The sequence below is a fragment of the Tachypleus tridentatus genome, chromosome 8 (genome assembly GCF_004210375.1).
Source record: "Tachypleus tridentatus isolate NWPU-2018 chromosome 8, ASM421037v1, whole genome shotgun sequence".
Lineage (NCBI taxonomy): Eukaryota > Metazoa > Arthropoda > Merostomata > Xiphosura > Limulidae > Tachypleus > Tachypleus tridentatus.
In genome coordinates, this window is record NC_134832.1 from 37,312,029 (window position 1) to 37,337,916 (window position 25,888).

Below are 25,888 nucleotides of genomic sequence, written 5' to 3' on the forward strand. Positions count from 1 at the left end.
AATTATTATAAGTCATCAAGAAGAATAACAGGTAAGTTAAAAAACCACTGTTAGTCACCTGAAGTTTGCCTTTCCAGTACTGGTTCCAAGTTATTTGATGTTATGGCCTTTTTCAGAAAGTAATAAAAGTTTTAAAAGACTTGCAGAAAAATGTTAACTCGCCAGGATGACTAACAGGTAGTTCAAACAGCAGCATTAATCACCTGAAGTTGGCCCTTCCAGTCCTGGTTTCAAGTTATTTAACATTACGACCATTTTTAATTTCAAATCGAACTAGATGTACTTTGATTCTTAAAAGGGAATCATATTAAAAATGTCTAATCTATAAATTAAAAATTTAAATAGCATTAAAAAAGATTAAAGGCCTTTAAAAACCAAAAAAAATCATTTCCAAGGTGGACAATGTCACCATCACCAATAACACTGTCTAATGTTATGAATAAAACTTGTGTCAGAACATGTTTAAAATGGTGCCATCATTTACAGTCATAATGATGGCCAGACATTAAAATGTGGCTTAGTGTGACCTGAGTGTTACACAGACAACACATTGGTACATCAGTCCCAGATAAAAGAAAACAATGAGTGATCTAGTTAGAACAACTTCCTCTTTCCATTCCTTATGGAAGCAAGATGGCCAAAATTCAATACAGGGTTTTATTTGGAAAAGCTTGTTTTCATATTGCTCACTCCAAGTCAACTGCAACTAGCACAGAGCCAAACACTGAAAACAGGATGTCTACGTATGGAACAGGCACAGCAGTGATAGTGCCACGGTAGATTGATTTAGCTGCAGTGTCGATGAACTCATTCCCGAGAATACCAATGTGGCCTGGTATCCACAAAAACTGGATAGAAGTTGTTGTTAAAGAGAAATAGACCAGTCGGTTTTCAATTTTGGTAAAAACAGGGTGTGAACTGTGGTGAAGCAATTCCAGGGCTAGTAGAGAATTAAGCAAGTCAGTATAAATAGTGCAGTTTAAGTACTGCTTAGCTTCTATGTGATCCAGGACAAGAGATATGGCATACAACAGCGAACACAGAAGCTGTAGATTGGATTCTGCAAGCAACCAACGAGCCACAAAGAACCATGGCAAAGCCAATACAGTTATGTGATTTCGAACCATCTGTACAGATAGCAATGGAGGGATGATTTGAAAGATGTTCAGTGAATAACAGACAGTATTTGCAATTGGGAGTGTCTGCTTTTCCCAGATGACTTAAAGATAGGTCACATTTGGGGACTATAAGAAGGCATGGTGGGATGGGCTGACCAGTGGATACAGCAATACTATTCAAGAACAGACTCAATTCATCCGACTGCACCTGAATACAAAGGCCAAAAGGAGCAATGACATATCTTCTGTTTTGAAAAAGTATGGCCCACTAAGGAAGGAAAACACAGCTCTAGGTTGGATACTTTGGTGAGGAACAAAGTTTCAAAGCATATAGTAAAGACTGTTGCAAATGGTGGAGGTGCAAAGGTTAATGAGACTATGTATAAGCTCTGAACTGGAAAAGTGCAAAAAGCCACAGTGCAGAGCCTAAATCCTTGATGATGAATGAGGTCCAGCATCTTTAAGACCTAGGTCCTGGCAAAGCCATAGACCAGTGATCCATAGTCGAGTTTTGATATATCTCTAGCATAGACCACCGATCTACTCCACAAGTGGCAGAAGAAAGGACACAGAGGAAGTTCAGTGCTCTTGTACATCTGACCCATAGCTGCTCGATGCATGGTATAAAGGTCAGCTTATGGTCAAAGATAAACCCAAAGAACTTTGTCTGAAGGATCATAGGCAGCACAACTTCACTAATACAGAGTTCAGTATCAGGGTGAATACACTGTTGGCAGTAAACGTGCATGCAAATGGTTTTACAGAGAGAGAAGTTAACGCCATTTACTGTGGCCCATTTCAGTAAATGAACGAGAGCAGTCTGTAGCTGCCGCTCAATATAGCTCATGTTCGACAACTGACATGAGATGTGAAAGTTGTTGACATAGAGCCCGTTTGCAACAGTAGGAGGGAGTTCTTCAGTGATGGCATTAATCTTTATACTGAAAAGTGTGACACTCAAAACACAGTCCTGAGGGACTCCAAGTTTCTGTAGAAAAGAACGGGAAATTAATCAAACCCACACAAACTTGGAATCTCCTGTTCATTAAAAAATTTTAGAAAAACGGGCAAATGGCCACATAACCCATATATATGGAGGTCTCATAAAATGCCATACCTCCCTGTTGCAGCATAAGCCTTCTCAATTTCAAAGAATATTGATACAAGATGTTGTCATTTGAGAAAGGCTTCTCTAAGTGATGTTTCAAGTTGAATCAGATGGTCCACAGTGGAACACTGTCATCACAACCCACACTGGGTGGGCGAGAGAAGGTTGTTTGATTCGAGGAACCGAACAAGATGAGCACTAACCATACTCTCTGAGGTCTTACAGAGATAGCTCATAAAAGCAACTGAACTGTAGTTTGAAGGAATCTTGGGATTCTTCCCAGGCTAAGGAAAAGGTAGGACAATAGCCTGGCATCATGCATCAGGAAAAACATTCTCCTGCCAGATCCAGTTGAAAACAATCAGAAGAATAGCAAGAAAAGCAGAAGGTAAAAATGCCAGACCAATAAAGGGCAAGTTTGAGTTCCACCAGTGTAAAGGGAAGATTATAGTCATAGAGACAATCAGCATGAGAGGAAAGAGGTGATCACTCTACCCAAGTCTTGATGGCTAAGAAGGTGGAGGAAGAACCAGAAGTACCAGATACCCAGGAAAAGCTTTCACCTAGAGTATTGGCGATGCTCCAGGTATGAGCTACTTCCTGGCCATTAGAGAGCAAGACTGAGAGAAGAGAGGGACAGAATTATATTGCCCACTGACTTCTCAAATCTTGTCCCATGTGACTTTGGAACTGGTGGTAGAAGATATGCTGGCTATGAAATTAATCCAAGATTCCTTCTGGCTTTGACGTTACCCACCAAGCATGTGCACGAGCCTACTCAAAAGCGATGCAGTTCAAGAGTGTGGGATATCTATGGAAAGTATCCCAGGCCCATTTTTGAGCCTTCCATGCCATGTGGCAGGCAAGATTCCACCATGGACAAGGATATAGTGGAAAGCGTGTCAGGGTTTTATGAATACACTGAGCAGCTGCTTGTATAATACAGTCAGTTACTGCTCCCACAGTCATCTATTGATGGCTTATAGACAATGGCAGGATCAAGTTCTGTGAGAGCATTGAAGGAGGGCCAGTTTTCCTGATCCAGCTTCCACCGAGTCACGCTGGTCAGGTGGTATCGACCCTGGCCAGTCCCTCTCAAAATTATAGAAAAATTATAACTGCCTCATGGATTACTGTCAACCATCCATGAAAAATGGGAGAATAATGAAGGGGAGCAAATTGAGAAATTAATAGCAGTAAAGGACTGACTAGGTGCATAAAAATAAGTTGAAGAATCTATACTGAAAAGAGAAAGGTTGTGATCAGTGAGCATAATCTCTAAGAAGCAACCCTTCCTATCAATATCAGCACTTCCTCAGAGGGGATGATGTTTATTAAAGCCCTTCAGGATTAAAAACGGAGATGGCAATTGTTCAATGAGAGCATCAAGGCCTGATTGATCATAGGTCTCTCTTGGCAACAGGTAGAAAGAACAAACAGTGATGGTATAACCCAAAAAAACACAATGGCTAGGACCTCCAAGAGTGTATCAAGTGGCAAAGACAGGGTAGGCACATGCTGATCAACTAACAGTGCCACCACTCCATGCACTCGTCCATCACACAGTCTGTCATTTCTGTACAAAGAAAACCACTGAAAGGTGACTGTATCAGCAGGTTTCAGAAATGTTTCCTGTAAGGAAACACATACAGAATGGTAGGAAGCAATCAGTGTTTTGATGTCATCCAGATTAGAATGTAAACTTCGAGAGCTCCATTGTATCAAGGAAGCCATTTTTATTTATGTGTAGGCAAATTGGGTGGAGAATATTTCTGTTTACGACCATGACTTTTTTCTTTACTGTTAGAGGAGGATTACAGTGACTGAGGATGATAATTTTGCATTTTAATGTGGGAGAAGATGTACCCAAGGAAATGCCTGTACCTGGAACCAAAGGAAGTGGATCTTGGAATTTGCTAGAATGTATGTTAGGGACAGAGATGGGTGTTGAAATTGATTCAAGATTTTTAACCATGGAGGTCAAATGACTTTTCATTTGGTTTGAGAATGATTCTTTCGGAGGCACAGAAAGATCTGTCTGCACTCCCATTATAGTAGTGGAATGAAATACGGCAGCATACATCCAAGATGAAGTGGTTGACAGCAACTTTCAAGCCTCAGTGTAAGTAATGTTACAAATCATTTTCAAATGCTACACCTATTTTTCTTACAATCACTCAGAGCAAGAACAAAAGTAGGATGGGTGAGAGACATTGCAATTGATGCAATGAGGGACTGTTTCACACTCACAGGCATCATGGTTCTTGTCACAACAAGGAGAACATGTCAAGGAACCATGACATAATGTCTTCAAGTGACCGAACCGCCAACACTGGAAATATCTGAGAGGATTCAGAATGTATGGCCATACCTTGCAATTAAGATAACCTGCCTTGATGATGGCAGGTGGGTGTGGTGATGTAAATGTCAGAATGAGGACACTGGTAGGCATCGTAATTCCATCTTTGCAAGTGGAGATACACCTCACTGCAGAAATTCCTTGAGTGGAGAAGCCAGTAAGAATCTCTGAGTTGAGGATTTTCTTCAAATTCTCTCAACAATAACTCCTTGTGATGAATTAAAAGTAGCAAGAGGAGTTCACAGTGTTGAGATGTGAATGTTTCCACCAATATGTCACCAAATCAAAGCTTCTTTACTGACTTTGGAGAGCCAGCAAGTCCCTCTAGTTCCTTCTGAATGAAAAAGGGAGACATTTGCACTAAAGGTTTGTCTGAAAGAGAATGCAGTATAAGAAGGTGGGATGCAACAGGTGTTACAGATGTTGAAGACTGCTGCTCAGAATCTTCAAGATGTATTCGTTTACCTATGGAGTGTTTTTCATTATTTTATTTAAGTTTTATTTTAAAGAATCCATAATAAACAAGGAATATTTCAGTTCCCACTGACCCCACCCACCATGGAGCCCTACAAGGAAATGCACTACAATGCCAAATAAGGACACTGCAGTAACCCCAGGTTTTCGTGAGCACCATACCTAAATACCAGCATCAGATACAATGTCCACAACACCTCTTGAGAACATCCAACACTGGTACTTGGTTGACCCTAGCACAAGTGGACCAGCCGATTGACCCAAGAGGGCCCACCCCAAGACTGCTCGTTAACAAAGCGGTGTGCTGAAGTTGGTCCCCTCAATCAACCACCAGGATCATCTCCTCTCCTTCACAAGTCACCATGCACAATAAACACATGGATGGATGTTTAGATACCAGAGGAGGTATACTGAAAGAACAGAACCTTACCTGGAAGGTCCCCTTCACCACGTACAGGAATCCACATCAAGGGGACAACTCGTCAAAGCAACTGAAGGTAGTTAGGAAAAGTGAGAGCAATAGCATAGCATCAAGCATCAGGAAAACATTCTTCTGCCATGTGGTTAAAAACAACCAAAAAAATAGTAAGAGAGGCAGAAGAAATATGGCATAGTATCTTGTAATGAATATCTTCAGGTTTAACTGATGTATTGGCAGAGTGATGAAGAGTAATTTTGAGTTCCATCAGCATAAATGGGTGCTTATAGTCAGAGAAATGATCAGCCTTAAAGGAAAGAGGCAATCTCTCCACCTGCATTTTGATGACTAAGAAAGTGGGGGATGAAGCACAAGTGCTAGATGCACAGGAAAAGCTTTTGCCAAGAGTATTGGCAATGATCTAGACATCAGCAACTTCCTGGTGGTAGAAGAGATGCTACAGATGTATTTAATCCAAGATTCCTTCTGGCTTTGGCATCTGATCTGCTGAGCATGTGCATGGGCCTGCTGAAAAGTAATGCAGTTTACAAGTGTGGGAATACCTACAGAAGGTATCCCAAGCCCATTTTTGAGCCTTCCATGTTATGTAACAGGCAGGATCCCACCACAAATGAGGATACTGTGGTAAACATGTCGATGTTTCAGGAATACACTGAGCAGCTGCCTGGACAATACAGTCAGTAACTAGTGCCATGCAATAGTCTATTGATGGTTTACAAAAGATGGCAGGATCAGGTTCCAAGAAAGCAGTAAAAGACAGCCAATTGGCCTTGCCCAACTTTCATCAAGGCAAACTAGTCAGGTGGCATCAATCACAGCCAGTCTCTCTCAAAATCACTGTTCCATGGGTTATTGTCAACACTCCAAGATAAGTAAGAGAGAGATGAAGAGGAGCAGTTAGTGAGATCAACAGCAGTAAAAACATGACTAGGTGCATGAAAATAAGTATAAGAACCAGTACTGAAGAAATGTTGTGATCCAAGAGCATAAGCTCTATGGAATGACCTGTACCATCAATATCAGCATTACCCTAGAAGGAATTATGTCCATTAAAATCCACCAGGATTAAAAAGAGAGACAGTAACTGCTGAAAGAGGTCATTAAGGTATTTTCAGGAGCCAGGTAGATAAAAGAAATAGTGATAGTACAACCTGAGGAAACATGGATGGCTACAGCCTCCAAGGGTGTGTCATGTGGCAAAGATAGAGTGGACATGTGCTGAACAACCAGCAGGGCCACACCTCCAAACACTTATCTATCACACAACCTGTCATTTCTGTACAGGTTTCAGAAATGAATTCCTGTTATGTAAGAATCAATCAAATCCTCAAAGTCACCTATGTTTAAAGAAAAACCCTGACAGTTCCACTGGACCAAAGTGGCCGTTTTCATTTATGTGAGGAGAATGGGGCAGGGATCCTTCTGTTTACAACCACATTTTTTTTCTTTATTCGATGAAGATCTATCAAACTCCATGGACAATAATTTCCAAACCTCTGGGTAGGAGATATTATTTAAAGTCTTCACACCTTGCACATTTTTCTCCTCCCCTCCTTTAGGACAAGAAATAAAACAAAAGAGGTGTGGAGCACTACAGTTAACACAGTGTGGTTCCAGTTTGCACTCATAAGCATTGTGGTCTTTGCTACCACAACATGTACATTTTAAAGAACCATGACATGATGTTTTTGAGTGACCAAACCAAACCACTGGCACTTGAAACATCTGAAAGGGTTGAAAATACAGTAAAATGTGTCATAGGCAGAATTGCACAGGACAGAGTAAAATTGCTGGCTTTGATATAGTGAACATGCATTTTGTTAATTATATATAATTTTTGAGTGGAAAATTATACTTGCTTGACAAAGAGAAGTAAGACATTTGTAAATAAAGTTATTTATTGTTTATGCTCTATTTAACAGAATAAGAACAAAAATAGGCATTCAAAATATACACAAGTACACAAAATCTAAAACTTATTTGAAGAAAGTGTCCAATTTCCACTTTTTTTCATTTTTTTAATGGGCTTTCTCATGTTGTTAAAAGAGAATGTTAATTTTACAGCCTTTTCATAGCGTTCATTTTCCCCCTCCATTTTTGCATACAAGTTGACAGCATTAATATAACTTAACACTCGTGATGATATATGAATTTCTATTTCCTCGCTATCTTTTGCATTTTGTTCATCTTCTGAATCTCTCACACTGTTACCATTTTGCAATTCTATTATAAATTTTAATCAATTTCATCAGTTTCTGTTAAAACATTCTTGTCAGCGTTCACAAAACTTTCCACATTCACAGAATCATCTGCATCAATTTTCTCAATCAGAGTTTGGATTTCACCAAAATCATCGTAACAACTTCTCCACAATCTCTGCCATTATCATGAATAAATCCACAGTTTTGAAAGCACTTTATTATGCATTTGATTGAATGACTTTAAAATGCAATTGCATCTAATACATCAATTTTCATGGTAATTTCAGATGCTCTCTTATAGTCGTCTATGTTTGCAATAATATGCTGAAGCATCAATTTTATGTATTTAAATTTTATACACTGTATAATTCCATAATATAGTGGCTGTAGAACTGATGCTGTACATGGAGGTAGAAAGACTAAACAAACATTTGAAAGTTGAACTTCTGGATCACAAATTGCATTGTCTTGTAAAAGCAGAATATTTGCATTTTCTTGTTTCGTTCTTTTGTTTAACTTAACTGCAAAATTAATGAGGGCATAAAAAACAACAGAATATATTTAATCAATACTACAAAATATCTAAGAATTTATTAATATTTAAATAAATTACTTATTAAATAAGAAATTAATATTTAATCAAAAACACTTTTTCCACCTTACTCAAGTTCTAATCCTACTTGTTGATAGATAAGGTAGGTGAAAGATAGTTTTGCATCCAGGTTACACAGGTTCCACCATATAGAAGGCCTTTTATAAGATAAATCCTAAAATAATGCAGCAAAATTTGATATTTCCATCTTGTATAAGTTTCTGCCCTATGCAGTTTCCAGCTTAGACAGGTATTACTGTACATGTCTGTACCTTACAGTTCAGATAACCTGCTTTGAATGTGGCAGGAGGATGTGGTGATGTAAACATCAATATTAGAACATTAGTAAGTACCATAATTCCATCTTTCCAAGTGAAAATTTGGCACACTACAGAAATGCCTTGGCTGGATAAATCAGGAGGGATCTCCAACTCTGGAATGTTCTTTAAATCTGTCTCAACTGTAACTCCTCTGGGAGAATTGACATTGCATAGGGAGTAGCCTCGATGGATATATCTCTGATGGGCTTCAATTTCAACAGGAGTTTGATATGTTATGGTGAAGATATTTGCACCAAAATGTCTCCAGAGTGCAACTTCTTTATTGACTTAGTGTAGCCAGCAAGTGCCTCTAATCCCTTTTGAATAAAGGAATCCTTAAGGAATCCTCAGATATAGAATGCATAATAAGAAACTGAGGTACAGAATCTGACTGTGATGGTCACTGTCTTCCATGCATGGTCATTTTCTGATGATCTGTTTTATTCAATTTTTCATTTTTAGTTATTTTTTCATAAATGGAGGTATCTATAATAAAGGCAATACATTTCAGTACCCACTCACCATGGAGCCCAACAAGGGGATGCACTACAATGCCAAACAAGGACACTGCAGCAATGCCAGGGTTTCGAGAGCACTATACCCAAACACAATGTTCACAACACCCACTGAGAACAATCAACTCTGGTACTTGGTTGACCCTAGCCTAAGTGAACCAGCCAAAGGACCCTGGGGGGGTCCACATCAAGGCTACCCATCTACAGGAATTTAAGGCCAAAGTGGTGTGTTGAAGTTGAGCCCCTCAACCACCAGGATCCTCTCCTCCCCTTTACAGGTCACCATGCACGGCAAACACGTGGGTGGACATTTAGATCCCAGAGAAAATAAACAGAGATTACAAAACTTTCTCTGATAGGTCCTCTCACCACATACAGGAAGCCACCTTGAGGAGGCCTTTAGCAAACTCCCACCTAATTTCACATGATTTCTTATGAATTGTACAACTGCATAATGATGTCATTATGAAGTAAAAACCCTCTAGCAACAGAGAGGCAGAAACACACCTCCATACACAAAGGTTCCCCCTATGCATTTGTACTCAAACATCATTCTTTAATTGGTGGAAATGTGTGTGAAGAGGTTAGTATATACCTAAAATACATCTTCAGGTATGGAAAATGTTAACTACTGATATGATACCACACCTCTTCACACAGTTTAGCTAGAAGTTTACAATGAAGTAGTGGAGGGACCAGTGCAAAGATTTATTTAGATGAGCTATTTTCAGAAAGCACCAAGAGAAAAACTATGCAGTATAACACCTAATGATAAAGGCTCCATAAGGACACAATGGTGGGATACTGCATTTCACTTTATTCAGAGCATTCTCTTCACTTGAGACAGAAAGGAGAAAGAAGCAAGTAATCCCCATATGTTGCAGATAAGGTAAAATAAAAACATGGTCATCCAAGTACTTGCATACAAGACACTGCAGAGCCAATATGTGTAGCATGGTTGTGGTGCTTAGGTTGTATGTTGTGTGTTCACCTTAACTCTACTGTCAGACATTACTGTACAGAAACTAGCTGTAGAAACAAGGCACAACAGTTATGCCACAGAGATTGGTATTTTATGTGCACACCTCAACTTGACCGAATAGATATGAGCAACAACATGTGGAAACAGTATCTGCACGTTTATCCCATTTCAACTGAACAGACAACACCTCCAGGTGGAAGGTAGAGTATCACAATGCATGCTCACTTCCACTCTATTGAACACTTGCAGGTTGTAGAAGGAGAACAATGGATTGAGATGTGTGCTTGTCTGAACTCTACTGAACTAGATCTGCCTGGAAGATGAAGGCATGTCATAGTGAGTGTTTACCTCAACTTAACAGGCACAGACTGCAGGAGGTGGGCACAAATGGCATGTATTGTATGTATAGCTCTATGAGGGGTGACCTGTACTACACTGACAGTATTACCATCACCCTCTTCCCTACCTATTGCATTGGTATTCAACTGTATGTCAATAAAACATATGAACCCAATGGGCAAGTATCCTCTATGTCCTTCCACCCCAGCATCTCAGAACTAGTAAGTAAGAAGGGTCTCCTGTACTTTACTCCACAAGAAAAGAGGAGAGAATTTGTGGTGGGAAACCCAAATAAAATTCTTGGAACCTCCCAGTCCTTCAGTCTAGAAATATCTTTTTACTGAAAGTAGTGTAATAGGTGGCTTAAAACCCTATTTTGAAAAGCCAGCAAATGCAAAACACTCAATTGTACTGTAATAAGATCACTACACCCAATAGACTCACATCTGTGGTGAATTAGGTCCAAAATGCAAGAAATTAAGTAGACAGAAAATAACTAAAAATGCACTATAGCAATAGTAATAAAATATAGGCACATCTAATGAAAGCATCAATAGATTCTGAGGAAGGAGAAGGAATATAAAGTACATCAGTAAATCACAATAACTGAACAAGAAGACATACATCAGACCTAGCTCATGATCAGTGAAGACATTTTGCAATCTGGTCAAGTGGAGCGCAAGGTCATTTTAACATAATTCCAGACATAAAATAACAATACACAATATAACATAGAGGAATAAACTAGGAATACAACTAGGAATGAAGCAAAACTTTCCAGTGGCATGTCTGCTAAGAATATAGTCTTTAACAAGACGTTAAAAATACAGATGGAATCCCAGCTACCCATAAAATAACAAGATACAAGAGAAAACAAAATTTTATCTAAGGAAGACTGCTTATATACAAATTTAAGTAGCAGATTAATTCTTAATTTGCTCTAACTATTGAAACCAAAAACTCTTTCATTTAAAAGAAACTATAAAATTCTCTTACACAAGTGTTAGGCTTTCTTTAATATTCAGAACAAATACACTTCCTTTTTCTATTCTATTTTTACAAACCAAAAGTTATTTTCTTCTACTAGTAGGAATGCTTAATTAAGTTTTATAAAACTTACAACATACTTGTATTATTTAGTTCTGTTTCAAAAAATATCTAAAATTTTATACATATATCATTCTACACATTAAGAAATCTAAAATTTCATAGAGACACTGTTTCAAAAAACAATAAAAATAATTCCTCAGGTTTCAGAATTAATTTTTTTTTTAATTTTGATTGCAAATTTCCATTTCAAAAATACAATCAGTTTCGTATTTCTTTTTTGCTTTCATTTACCAACTGCAGTGGTCACCAATTCCAGCTGTAAAACATCAAAAAGAACATCAAAAACTGACAAAGATTTATTCATGGCCTATGATATGGCCTGTCACAGAGGCATAAAATCAAACCAGGTAACAAACAATATTCTTAGTTGAAATTAATTCATATCTAATAAATACAGATTTTTAAAATAAACAACTTTTTTTTATTTATCCAAGTTGTCTTAATGTGATAAACTTAACAATAACATAAAATTAATGAGAATCTGAGTCAACATTTCAAGTCACTATAATATTCTGCCATCATATACTGTACTCCCTAAACCTAATTAGGTTAACAAAAACACACATTAGGGAGTAAATATAAATATTAAGAAATAAAAACTTATAAATAAAATATTACCAGATATGATTTATTCTGAAGTCCTTTAAACTTCCCATTACATTACACTGTTCTACCCTATACAAGCTCAGTCTTGTCACTCTTTCATGAAACCATAACTTACTTCTCACACCACTTTATTCTGTATATAATTACATAAATAGCTTATAAAATGCTTATAATAGTTGGCTATTTTCAAAGCATGGTATCATTAGTAATTGTTTACTCCCTTGCCATGAAGCCATAAAAGGATACATACCACAAAAAGATAAACAAATTACATGCATAACAATGCATTGATAATCACTATCTCAAAGAAAGATAGTTTCATTGCAAATATAAATATATTTTAAAAATTCTAAAATCAATCAATAATAGAGTTGTTTTTGGTAATACTTCTTGGAGCTATACAAAAATGTAAGTTTCAATATTTTTTTCATTTCTTGTTGCAAATTATACTTTAAAATGTTAATAAATTAACATTCTGTCAAATATTTTAAATAGTTTGAATTATTATTATATTTACTCAAATTTGGAAATTCTCCACATGACCCAGAGGGTTAAAATTAAATTGCATGGACATTAACTGAGAAACTGCAACTGTACTTGTTAAACTGTAAAAACAAATATATATATATATATATATATATATACAATTTGAAGAAATATCTAGTAAAGAATTTCACAGTGATAAAAGTTTTCATGAAGAAAAATTATTTTATTTGCAGTTTTCAATACTAATAAAACTTATGTTGTGAAATCTAGATCACATAGACAAATAAGATTTTTGTAGCTTTCTGTTTTATCAGTTGTTGAATAAGAGTTATTGCAATGACTGGACATGACTGTATCCCAATATTCAATATGTGTAACTACCATGATGTCATGACTTGTTTGCCACTGACTGTAAATCTAATTCACCTGAAAGGCTACACAATTGATCATTAAAATAGATGCATGAACACTTTCTGCCCCTCGTATGTTTGGTTATTTGTTTATAAACAGTTTATTTGTCATTCAATTTACATAAAAATTTATGTAGATGTGTATTAGTATAATATTTGTAATATACTATACTTTCATTATCCTAATCATGATACTTTTTAAGTCATGAGGAAAAAACCTACACACAATGCAAGGGTACAAACACTTTGTCATAACTGTATATGGACATACAACAGACAGTACTATTATATTGGAATTTCTTATAAATTTAATGTTTAGAGAAACCAAGTACATCTTGAATTAATTAAAAGCCTAACTGCTTACATTTTTATTTTTTAAATTTCAAAATGCTTTTTTTTGGAGAAGAAATTTTACTTCACGAAAAAAATTCTAGTTTACTGTTAATCTTAGAATGAAGACCACAGTTTGAGGTAATTAATACCTTAGCACAAAGACTGGCAAAAGAAGCTCTCTCCTTCTCTAACTCCTCTTGTGTTTCCTTAAGTCTATTGTGAATCTGATTTAGCTCCTTTTCAAGTTCTTCTATTTTGGGATCATTTACAATAACAGTTTGCGCAGTCTGCAGCTTATTCCCATGTCGTCTTCCATAATGACTTTGTAAGTATGCAGCAGAAACAAAGACCTTTGGGCAGAACTCACACTAATAAGAAAATAACATTAAAAACCTTGAAAATGTAAAAAAAAGTAACATATAGCTAAACCCACGAAAAATACAAATCTTTTGAAAGAGAAACACAAGTCATTATTCTATTACAGGAATTTTAAATACTTTGTCACAAAATAGAAAATAATTAACATTCTTATTATAAAAAATTAACACTTAATGTAAACATTTTTTGATAAGACATTATAAGTCACAATTAATGACAGAATTTATCTGATTTGTACACTGCACAGATTCAGTACCCAAAAAAAAAACATTTATAGTTAATAAAAGTAATTCTGCAAAAATGTTGTGTAATGGGTTGGTCATGTAAAAAAAATTAAAATGTGCATAAAACTATACTTCTATTATACACAAATTATATATGTACATACATATGCATTATTTGGTGTGTATAGCTACTTATCACACAATATTTTATACAGTTGACTTGTGTTCTTATCTTTTAATACTAAAATAATAATTTAGCTTTACTTATGCCACTCTCAGATAGGGCTACTGTATTTTTTGAAAGCTATATGTATTGGTGATAACCGTCACATGTATTAATGTCAATGATAATATTATAATTAAGTCTACCAGTTACACATATACTTTATGTTAATGTTAATTATGATATATACACATTAAAAGTATTCAATGATAAATATATCACGCATTTCAACTGGGCTTACACCACAATAAACTAGGTAAAATGACAAATCTGGAAGTTAATTTGTTTGGTGCATCATAAAACAATACCACACCTAATGAGTAACCTCCTATTAAATGATATTTCCTTTAACAATTAGTTCTTTAAAAGACAAGTGGTTAAGCTATTTGATTTTACATTAATTGACCCCCTACATGGAAATTGTAATGTTATGCTTATTTGTAATAACATAATCTAATCTGTAATAAATTCAAAGTAGCATGAGGTGTAACCTCAATAGGTATATCCTCAATTGCCTTTGAATGCAAGAGGAGTTCACTGTGTTGAGATGTGGATGTTTCCACCAATATGTCACCAGATCGAAGCTTCTTTACTGACTTTGGAGAGCCAACAAGTCCCATCTGAGTGAAAAAGGGAGACATTTGCCTTAAAGATTTGTCTGAAAGAGAATGTAAGATAAGAAAATGAGGTACAACAGGTGTTACAGATGTTGAAGATTGCTGCTCAGAATCTTCAAGACATGGTTGTTTACCTATGGACTCTTTTTTCATTATTTTATTTAAGTTTTTATTTGGAGGATCCATAATAAAAGAAAAGGAATATTTCAGTGCTCACTGATCCCACCCACCATGGAGCTCTACAAGGAAACACACTACAATGCCAAACAAGGACACTGTAGCAACGCTAGGGTTTCATGAGCACTATACCCAAACACCGGCATCAGATACAATGTCCACAACACCTGTTGAGAATATCCAACACTGGTACTTTGTTGACCCTAGCCGACTGACCCAGGAGTGGCTACCCTGAGGCTGCCCATCTACAGGAATTGAAGGCCAAAGTGGTGTGTTAGGGTTGGACCCCTCAACCACCAGGATCCTCTCCTCTCTTTCATGGGTTACCATGCACGGCAAACATGTGGGTGAGTGCTTAGATCCCAGAGGAGGTAAAATGAAAGAACACGTACATAACTATTGTTAATAACTATTGCCATTTCCTGCAATGATATTAACTTAATGATAGCTTGAAAAATCTAAAGCATGAATGGCCACTTTATTTGCTTGTATCATGAACAAGTGTGAGTAGGCATACTGGAAGTCTTCAGCTCCAGGACTCACGGACCGGTAATCCTGTCCTGGATGAACTAGGTTACTCTGTCTCTCAATACTTCTTTTGAAAAACCTACTCTGTAGAACACTTCCAGGAGAGCTTCTTCTGTTTCTATGTTGGCAATGATATTGCTTTTGGGTAATGTGTTGCATAGTCAATTACTGTCAGCATTTACTGGATGCCCTTGTCAGACACAGGTGCTAGTGGTCCAGGCATGCTTACAGTTACTCTGCTGAATGATTCTTCTATGAGAATCATCTCACCCAATGGCACCTTGGTTACCTGCACTCTAAGTACTGTCTTTTGGCAGATGTTACATAACCTGCAGGATCTTGTCACATCTCTGATGACCCCCAACCAAAACAAACTGCTGGAAAGTCTGTTTTCTATCTTCTTTGCTCCAAGATATATTTCCACAAATGATTTCATCACTTGAGTCGAGTCAAGTATTCTGTTGATACTATTATGTATTCAACCTCCCAAGTACAACAGCCTTGACAGCTACAGTACTGCACTTTCTCCTGGGCACTGTTCCAAAGCTTCTGCACTGAAGGGTCTCCACTCTGTGTTTCCTTCAAATTCCCATACAGTTACACTGGGATGTCACCTTTCAAGGCTTGAAGGGGCTCGATGCCTTGCTTGCATTTTCCTTTATTGAGCCCTTCTGATGACTGCCAATGCCTCATCAGACTCCTTTCTGTCTGATCCCTGCAAACTTCTACTGCTAAGTACATTATCAACCATCAAGTCACACATGGATGCCTTTATACACATTGCCTTAAGATCTCCCATATAGCATAGTATCCCCCCTCATTTATTCTTGCTGTGAGAAACTTTCTCAATGTTCCATAAATCAGCACACATGAATGTACCTTGCTCATCCTCTGGTCATCAGATACTAGAATGGTTCACACTGCTGCACCCATTTTTCTCATAGGACTTTCACTTTCTTGTCCATAATGTAGCCTTCACCTACTGATATGCTGTGCTTTGTTAGCACCTCTTGATATTTGTCACATGTTCTAATTACCACTGGCACTGTTGATGCATTTGCTGACTTGAGTAGGCTATCAATTTGCACTTTATAATCATGGTGATAGCACTTCCTTCTTGTGGTGAATCTGACAAGTTATCTCTACTCTGTTTCTTCTGGCAGCAGCATACATGGTGAAAGTTTCTCTTTTTTGTTTCTTGCCAGCTCCAGCTGGTTTATATTGAAATTTCTGCAGTTAATTGCTGGTGACAAACTTGCACTCACTTACAATGTGCCTCATTTTATAACATATCTTATTCCATTTGTTTGTTTATTTCTCACCATATTTTAAAAACAGTGATATGTTATAGATGCAAGTTATCATGAACTTTTCGTGTATTGAGAAATATGTCAATCCTCCAAAACTATCTTTGCACTTTGCCGTGTCAGTCCTCCTTGCAAATTACTGCTGTAGACATGTCACAAACTTACAGTTTCTCCAGTGTCAAGTTTGACTTCCCTGAACTTTTTGCAAAACCCTTCCACTGCCAGTTCATAACATTTCAACAAGGAAACTTTTAACTTATCACAGTCCTATGGAAATATGCCTGAGACAGAATGCCCAGTCCCTTTGTCTTAGTTCTGACTTTTGGCAACTTTTTCATACCTCTCCAAGAAAGTATTTGTGTAAACTTTAAATTCATCAAACCTGGGTAGCTTGGATTAGCTGGCCTTGACACTATTGGCATTCTTGGGTCTTTTGTCTTGCTGTAAGGTGAGACTGTAGATCTCAATTTTTGCTCTTATGCTGTTTTCAGTTTCTACTCTTTATTCTGATAATGACATAGTAAACATTGAAACATACAGTGTCCATATTTCAGAAATGGTTTTAATTGTGTATCAATTTTAATGTTTTGTGTTGTTAATTTACTGTTTTAAAATATTCAAAATAACAAAAGTTTTATATTGCAAAGTATTTTATACATGTCATACTTTGTGATGTAAGATTGGCTATTTTTACCTGTCAACTTCTGCCAAAACAAACAGCACCATTAGAGCAATTGAATGATATAAACACTCTTTGAATGGAAAAGTTTCAAACAAAATAAAAAGAAACTCAACTTTTTAGCTTTTCAACAGTACTGCAATAGGTTTTGTTTTGAAATTTCACAAAAAAAACTACATAATGGATTCTGTGCCATACTTCCTTAATTTTGAAATGATAGTCTAGAGGGAAGACAGCTAGTCAATAGTACCCAAAATTAGCTTAAGCTACACAACTCATATACTGCATCTGTAGTCCCAAATTATAAACCAAGTTTTTAGAACAACAGGATACAAACCATGGACCCTCAGATTAACAGATGAGCATGCTAAACATTAGGCTTGGCCAATAGTGCAATTGATTTTCTTATCTTAATTTAATACTTATCAGTATTTAAGACTATTTCAAAGACTATCTAGTTTATTACATAAACTTAAACTGTTTGGCTTACAAGGTGGTTTTCACACTTATTAGGGCACACAAGTTATCACTTAAAATTTATCAATGTATTTAAGGACATCATCCCCATTCTCAACCTGCAGTAAAAAATCCTTGCCTCGCAATACTTTAAGTACTTCATGGTTTTGGTCCTTCCACAGTAGCATAATTATCATTCTCATGCCTATAACATTATTCTTCATCTCTGCCTCACTGTCATTTCTCATCTGTATGGATTCATTCTTCACTACTTTCATCAAAAACAGCACTAGTTTCACCTAGTAGATGCCAAAATAGCTTTCATTTTGATATGAAGGGTGAACAGCATATGTATCAGGAAATTCAAGAGGAGCAGTTGACAGCAATTGATATAATAAATATGTACTTTAACTAAATCATGGGCTTTCTAATAAGTACTGCATCAATCCCAAACCATATTCAGCAATGAAAGTGTTGCAACATTTATACATGCACTGTGCTAATAACCCACACATAACAGTTATATCTGACAAACCTGTTTAGTGGCTAAACTACAATTTTTCTTAAATGTTTTCTTGCACTTTCTTTTAGCTTCTCCCAAATAATTTTGCAATGCTAAGTAGTAAAAGAACTTTCTACATTTTCAAATCTGCAAACAAGATATTGATTTTTCAAATTGACAACTTTCCCAACCTGTTTAAAGTGCATTTCCATCAAATTTCACCTAGTTGCATTATTTTTTCACATGTAAAATATTATGACATTCTTCAATACTTTTCCAGTTACCATTTACAAATTTTTATGTTCATGACAGCAATAAACACGAGATCAAAAAATTGGGTAAATACCTTTAAAATATATATATATATATAAGAATTCTAACACTTTTAACAGGCTGACATGCATCCTTCTTGTAAAGGACAGTGTAAAATTGTGTGTGATTGAATATTATGATAAGGTCAGGAGATACAGTTCCAAACTACTTACAAGTGTTTCTTCAGCTGTTTAATTTAAAAAACTACTATTTCCACAACAAAGTTGAATAAACAGCATATCATCATAAGTTCTTAATGTTTATAACTGAAACTACAAGTTGGAATGATTTATTGGAAAAAGAAATTTGTGTCATAAAGTTAGAAAACATGTATGAAACAAACTAAGAACTTATTTTCTCCTGCATGTAAGCTTAAATGAAGCTTTACAGGAACATCATGGCAAATACAATCAAATCATAATTAATATATACTGCACAGCACTATGAAGCAGCATACATATTATATGCAGACAATATGGTTCATCCTCAGATTTCCAGATAAAATCTTTCTGTAATACACATTTCCAAACCTGCACATTAACAATATATATCACTACTACTAATTGGATAGGTATATACTATTTTATTTATCCATTTTTACCTACTTGTTTAGGACAAATTTTAACTCTAGTTTACTCTTTGAAGCTACACTGGGATGTCACATTTCAAGGCTTGAAGGGGCTCGATGCCTTGCTTGCATTTTCCTTTATTGAGCCCTTCTCTGATGACTGCCAATACCTCATCAGACTCCTTTCTGTCTGATCCCTGCAAATTTCTACTGCTAAGTACATTATCAACCATCAAGTCACACATGGATGCCTTCATACACATGGCCTTAAGATCTCCCATATAGCATGGTATCCCCTCCTCATTTATTCTTGCTGTGAGAAACTTTCTCAATGTTCATAAATTAGCACACATGAATGTACCTTGCTCATCCTCTGGTCATCAGATACTAGAATGGTTCACACTGCTGCACCCATTTTCTGATAGGACTTTCACTTTCTTGACCTACTGATATGCTGTGCTTTGTTAGCACTTCTTGATATTTGTCACATGTTCTAATTACCACTGGCACTGTTGATGCATTTGCTGACTTGAGTAGGCTATCAATTTGCACTTTATAATCTTGGTGATAGCACTTCCTTCTTGTGGTGAATCTAACAAGTTATCTCTACTCTGTTTTTTCTGGCAGCAGCATACATGGTGAAAGTTTCTCTTTTTTGTTTCTTGCCAGCTCCAGCTGGTTTATACCGAAATTTAGTCAAGATAGCAACAGACATTTGCATGTTACAACCTAACAGTAATGTTTTATTATGATTAAATGTGTTAAAAAATATATCCCTTCCCCCCTTCTAATTCTGTGTGTGAGTGTGTGCGTTTGTACACATACTCAGAATGGAAAACATGTAAAAATAGTTTTTTACTTTGAAATACCCTGGTACAATTTCAGCTTGGAGATTCTGTTGATTCTGGAGAAGCATCTTCCTTCGTTTCTTGTTTTCTTTTCGAAGCTCCAGCAACTGCTTCTGATCATTAGCTCTAAGTGCTTGAAGCTCAGATAATTCTTTAGTTGTCTGTTCATGTTTTTCTTCAAGAACATGAAGTACTTCAGTTAAATATTCCTGAGAATGCTGCAAGCAAATTAAAACATTAGCACTATTTTTACACAAATGAAAACAAAGTATATCAAATTCAGCTTTCAGTGACCAAAGTTGGTTGTGTAATGAAGAAATTTAATTCAATACCTTTCAACAGAAAGAATAATTTTAAACTAAAGCTGTTAACTGTTTTGTAACACTTAAATAATTCTAATTTAATTTCTAAATTCTATTATGCATCATAGTTTGTCTTTCTGTAAAGAAAACTAAGGAAAAGTTTAAACAAATACCATATGTGCCTTATATTTCAATATGCATATCTTTCAATGTGTTAACACAGTACCAGGTAAAAGAAATAAAACTGTTAAGTATACAAATATAATAATCTTCAAAATTATAATTCTGAGACTACAGAAACTGTTCTCTACTAAAGAAGCTTCAACAATATTCAAAAATGATCAAACTCTTCTACACAGAAGTATTTTTCTCTACTAGATAAGGACCAACCATCAATGCAATTTACTGTTCTCTATAATTTAAATAAAGATTCAACTGACAATGACAGAAAAACGAGAAAGTAAAAAAAGCATGCTACTTCCATTTGCTAAGACAATTTCACAAAATACATTTTGTTTTACATTTCCCATAACTGTTTCCCATTTTCCAAGTGAATGGTTTTAAAACAATGTTTCATGAAATTTAATTATTTCTATACAAAAAACTTTTCTACAAAGAAAAAGATAATTATCTACAAAAAATAAAATAATTTGTATTATTTTTATACAATATACAAATAATAACAATTTATCCCTGAACTAAAACTAACCTTTACTGTAACCTAAGTTACAGTACATTTTAATAGAATAATGTACTAAAATGCAAGAAAAATATAATTAACACACACAAAACTTAAAACAAAAAGACATTTTCATTAATATAATACAAAACATAGTGTACTCACCAAGTAGTCACTATGGCAGTAACTGGTGAATTTTGTCTAAGCACTACTGAGCTTAAATTACTTAGTAGTGAAAAAAACAGCTTAGTAGCAAAAGGTACTTCAATATTATAACTCAGAAAAATAATGTATTAGCTATTTGAATTTCATATTAGTGAAAAATTGCTTCGTAACAAGCAAAAGTTTATTATGACTTTTACATAAATTTTCACTTCAGAGAAGTGTAAATGCAAATAAAAAAATGCCCATGAAGTTAATTACATTACAGTGAAAAAACATAATGAATGTTTTGTAACTCAAGAGACACCTATATCAAACAGGTTTTAAAACAGCATGTTGATTATATTGAATTAATATCTATATTGACTAGTTGCTCTACCAATGAACATTGTAATAACAAAAGTACTATTCTTCATTTCTAATGTTAGTCAATACAGAACTTTTAAGAGTCAAATTCAAAATACCATGTAAATATAACAACATACTTCTTCAGTAAAATTCTCTTACCTGTTTACATGTAAATGAACGATAAGCAACAAAAAATTCACGTCATCATTTTTACACTTACTTCTTTCTGCTTCTCATTCTATAGTCATGAGGGTAATTTGACACTGAATCAGTAATCAAATTGTTAGTTCTTTAATCTTGCATTCAATTTTTAAAACTGTGAAATGTATAATTCAAATGCTTAGCTCCATTCAATTTTTTAAAATGTGCAATATTCACCTTATGTGTAACTGAACACTTTCTTCAATCATGATTAGTATTAATCCCATGCATATACAGGATTGGTCCATTAGAAAATTAATACTTACTAAAATTCTAAATATCCTTAGTTTATCTTCACAAAATTTTGAGTAACTATTATAAGTATGCTGTACAAAAAAAATTCAGAATTTGTAATAAAGTGTTTCTACTTAAGAGTTTTTTATAAAATTACTTTAATCAACTTCCTCAGACTAGTCTGAATGCAAGGTGATTCTAAAGTAAAGAATCAATTTTTTTCATTTTCAGATTTTCAAATTTCATTTGCATAACTTCTAAATGAATCTGAAAAGTTTTTTCTTCAACAAAACTTCATATTTGATCTATTGTTTTCTCTCCTCTAAGATTATAAAAACTTGGCCCTTTTCACCAAAGCTGTAACCACCAAAAATAAATAGAAAATATATTTTTTCTAGATTGATTGCAGATTGCAAAATATTATGGTATTTATTTTAAACAGCCTAAGACTCATAACAATTTACTTGTCTAATCAAAGACACCTTACATGTGAAAAAAGGGCTGATTGCACAATTTAAAGAAATAAAATCAAAATTTGTTGTTAAACTGGTTGCTACACTTTTAACATTGATAACAATTTTACAGCAAATGTTCATTTGTTAGCCAGGCCACATCTTCTGTTCATCTTAAGGCATGATGGTGGGCAATATAAAATGTGCAGATTAACTGACTAATGAATGAATATTCGATGTTAAAAGTCTTATCAGTGTTATAAGTGTAGATACCAGTCAGATTAACATACTTAAATTTATTCCTTTAAGATACAAGCTCAATCGTTTTTGGCTACAACTTTTTTCATAACTAAGGTGTTTTTGATTACATATCATGACTTTTTTATTGACAGACACCAACAAGCCACAGAAAGTAAGAAAGTAACACTCAATAGTAACCACCATCAACATTATGACTGCAACTCTACTATTTGGAACAAACCTACACTTTATAGATCCATCCACATTATTTAAAAATATATGGTGGTAGTTTTTCTTTTTGAAACAATGTTAATAACTTGCTTCATAGTAATGAAGTGGAAATGAGATAAACAGTTTATTGTCACCACCCACATGTACTTGTCATAGTTGTATTAAGCATCATTACTTATATTAAGTGTTTAGATTAATATCATGTGATGCTAAATGCTCTTTAATTGGGAGAAGTTCAAAATTTTAGCAAATATGTGCTTAAAAGTTGACAATGAATAATAACTGTCCACTTATATGATTCTTTTGAAATCTTGAGCTAAAAACTGCTAATCTAGTTTACTTGACCTAACTAATACTTGTATACCTGCATGTGCTTTCATCACAGTTTTGTCATTTTAAGTTAGAAGTCTTTAATTTAAATGACAAAAAAAACTAAAAAACAGTCCATTTTTATTCTTAGGTGAAGCTGTAATAGAAATTTCAGATCAACAGCTCACGACTTTTTGTATAGGTATGCAACCTATGCCAAAATTTTGGTCCAAATTGAGCAGTGTTTCTTGAATAACATTTTAAGTGAGTTATAATTAAACTAGATTTGACACCCAAGTTTTGCAAATACACCAAATATGAAAAAGTCCATGAAAGTATTTTTTTTCTATCAGATCATGTTTCTGTTTTGTGGTGCAAAGAAAGAAAAAAAAAGGAACAAATTCAATCAAACTTGGAGATTTTATATATAATGTATTTCTTAATGGATTGCCTTGAAATTTGGTCTATGAAGTAAAAGTTCAGTAGAGCACTCCCACTAAAAATATGTGCAGTTTGGATTACCACAGTCCCAGATAAAGAAAGTGGATATTTTCTAAACTATCATTCCTACAGGTTTTTCTGACTACACAACACAATACCCTGTGTATTTAACTTCATTGAATTTTGTTTTATTGCAATTTGAGCCATACATAATTACCACAAATAACAATAAGTTATCCAGCTTAAGTGTGGAGAGTTTACCCTACACAAAATTTCAGGTTATGTCACATGGCATCTAAGTGTGTTCCTTATATATTACTTATGATGAAACAAAATTTTTTTTCATTTAATTTTTTTTAACCTAACAAGTTCTTAATTTTTACATTTTAGTTATTTTTATTGAAAAATACATATCAATAAATAAATATATGTAGACAAATAAGACATTTAATGATTACTTCAAAACTGAAGTCTTTTGTTCTTGGAAGCCAGTCCCTATTAATTCTTAACTTTTTCACTGAGTAGGTTTTCCAAAAAATAATTTATATAGCTTTCAAATATCATATTAAAACACAAAAAATGATTCAAAACAAAAATAAAAAACTCCAAAATGACTATATTTTATCTGGCTTTCTAGCTAACCCATAAAAATGATTTAAAAATTTCATTACTTACTAGAGAAAAAAAAAGAAGATAGAAGGTTCATATCTCACATTCTGACCTGTGAATATTTCTAACTGGTGTGTGTAACTGGTGCCTTTTACCAAAATAAAATAAAGACCTCATAATCAAGTATCTCACAAAATGGAGTTTCTTTTAGTTAACAAAAAAGTACCACTGGTAAATAAGCATGAAAAAACAAGTAATTTCCAAAATATGAAGAGTTGGGAGGAAACTTCTATGGAGATGGGGAAAGTGACAGATTTACTGATACCTGAGAAAAAAAAACAAAAAAGATAGGAGGTTCATGCCTCACATTCTGACCTGTGAATATTTCTAACTGGTGTATGTAATTGGTTATTGTTGTTGTTTGTAGTTATACACAAAGCTATACAATGGGCTAACTGTGTTCTGCCCACCACAAGTACTGAAACCCAATATTTTGCATTGTAAGTCTACAGACATACCATTATACCACTGGGAAGCAATTATTTAATTGGTAGACATTCTGAAACCCATGTAAGGAAAGACAGAATATTTAAAACAGAATTTAGAGTGAAAAGGCATCACATAACATAGAAAACTGAAGATTAAAAACATTTTTTTTTGAATTAAGAAATTAAAATTTAAATAATACTACACCTTGAATTATGCACTGTGTATTGGTGCAAAATCTACTGACATACATCAGAAATAAAGTTGTTTCATTAAATTTTGAATGTAACTCTGCAAATGGTTGCGATGTGTATTTTAACCACAACCCATGCAGGTAGGATAAACCCTTTCTGGAACAGAGAAGTGTGACCTATATCTCTAGACTGTTTCCTTTACGTAGGGGAAATACTTAATTATACTGTACAAAACTTACTAAACAGGCTTTAAAAAATGTATAATTACTACAAATAACAATAAACTATTCAGCTTGAGCATGGAGAGTTCACACTAAACAAAATTTCAGGCTACATCAAATGGCATCTAAGTATGTTCCTTAACCGTTACTCAAGGGGAATAAATACTTTTTTTCCATTCATTTTGACAATAAATCAATTTGCTTTATTATTCAAACCACATGCTGTGACATCAGGGGAAGGAAGCCTGTAATAATAAAGTTACTAAAATGAAAAGGAAACTCATATGAAAAGCAAGGAATGGATAATTATATTTTAAAACAAATATAAACCTATACTTCTGGGTGGGTAGACAAATTCTAAAAAAACTGAGTTCATTGTTTACAGGCAAGATTTAAGAAATTAAAATTGAATTTTTCTTTTTTGCAGATTACGTAAAATAATGTTGTAAAATGCCAATTCTAAAATACCTTAGTTAACTAAATTTATCATTGTTTCTCAAAATTTGAAATTTTTTGTGCACGTGTGCACTCAATATTAGAATGTTATGACAGGGTGAAAATTTTATCA

At 34.6% G+C, this 25,888-nt stretch overlaps 1 protein-coding gene across 7 annotated transcripts in view; it reads right to left on the reverse strand.

Moving 5' to 3' along the window:
* Window positions 1–25,888, reverse strand: part of DZIP1 (DAZ interacting zinc finger protein 1) — an 88,040-nt gene that overhangs the window by 51,896 nt on the left and 10,256 nt on the right. For 6 of the 7 annotated variants that reach the window (XR_013012069.1, XM_076448292.1, XM_076448288.1 and 3 more), the window contains exons 5-6: window positions 20,223–20,429; window positions 13,542–13,760 (exon numbers count right to left, since the gene is read on the reverse strand). Coding sequence is in view for 6 of the 7 variants with exons in the window: in XM_076448292.1 (XP_076304407.1) it covers window positions 13,542–13,760; window positions 20,223–20,429 (426 nt within the window). In the remaining variant the exon portion in view is untranslated. The remainder of the gene's footprint in view (window positions 1–13,541; window positions 13,761–20,222; window positions 20,430–25,888) is intronic. The other variant, XM_076448293.1, reaches the window with a different exon arrangement.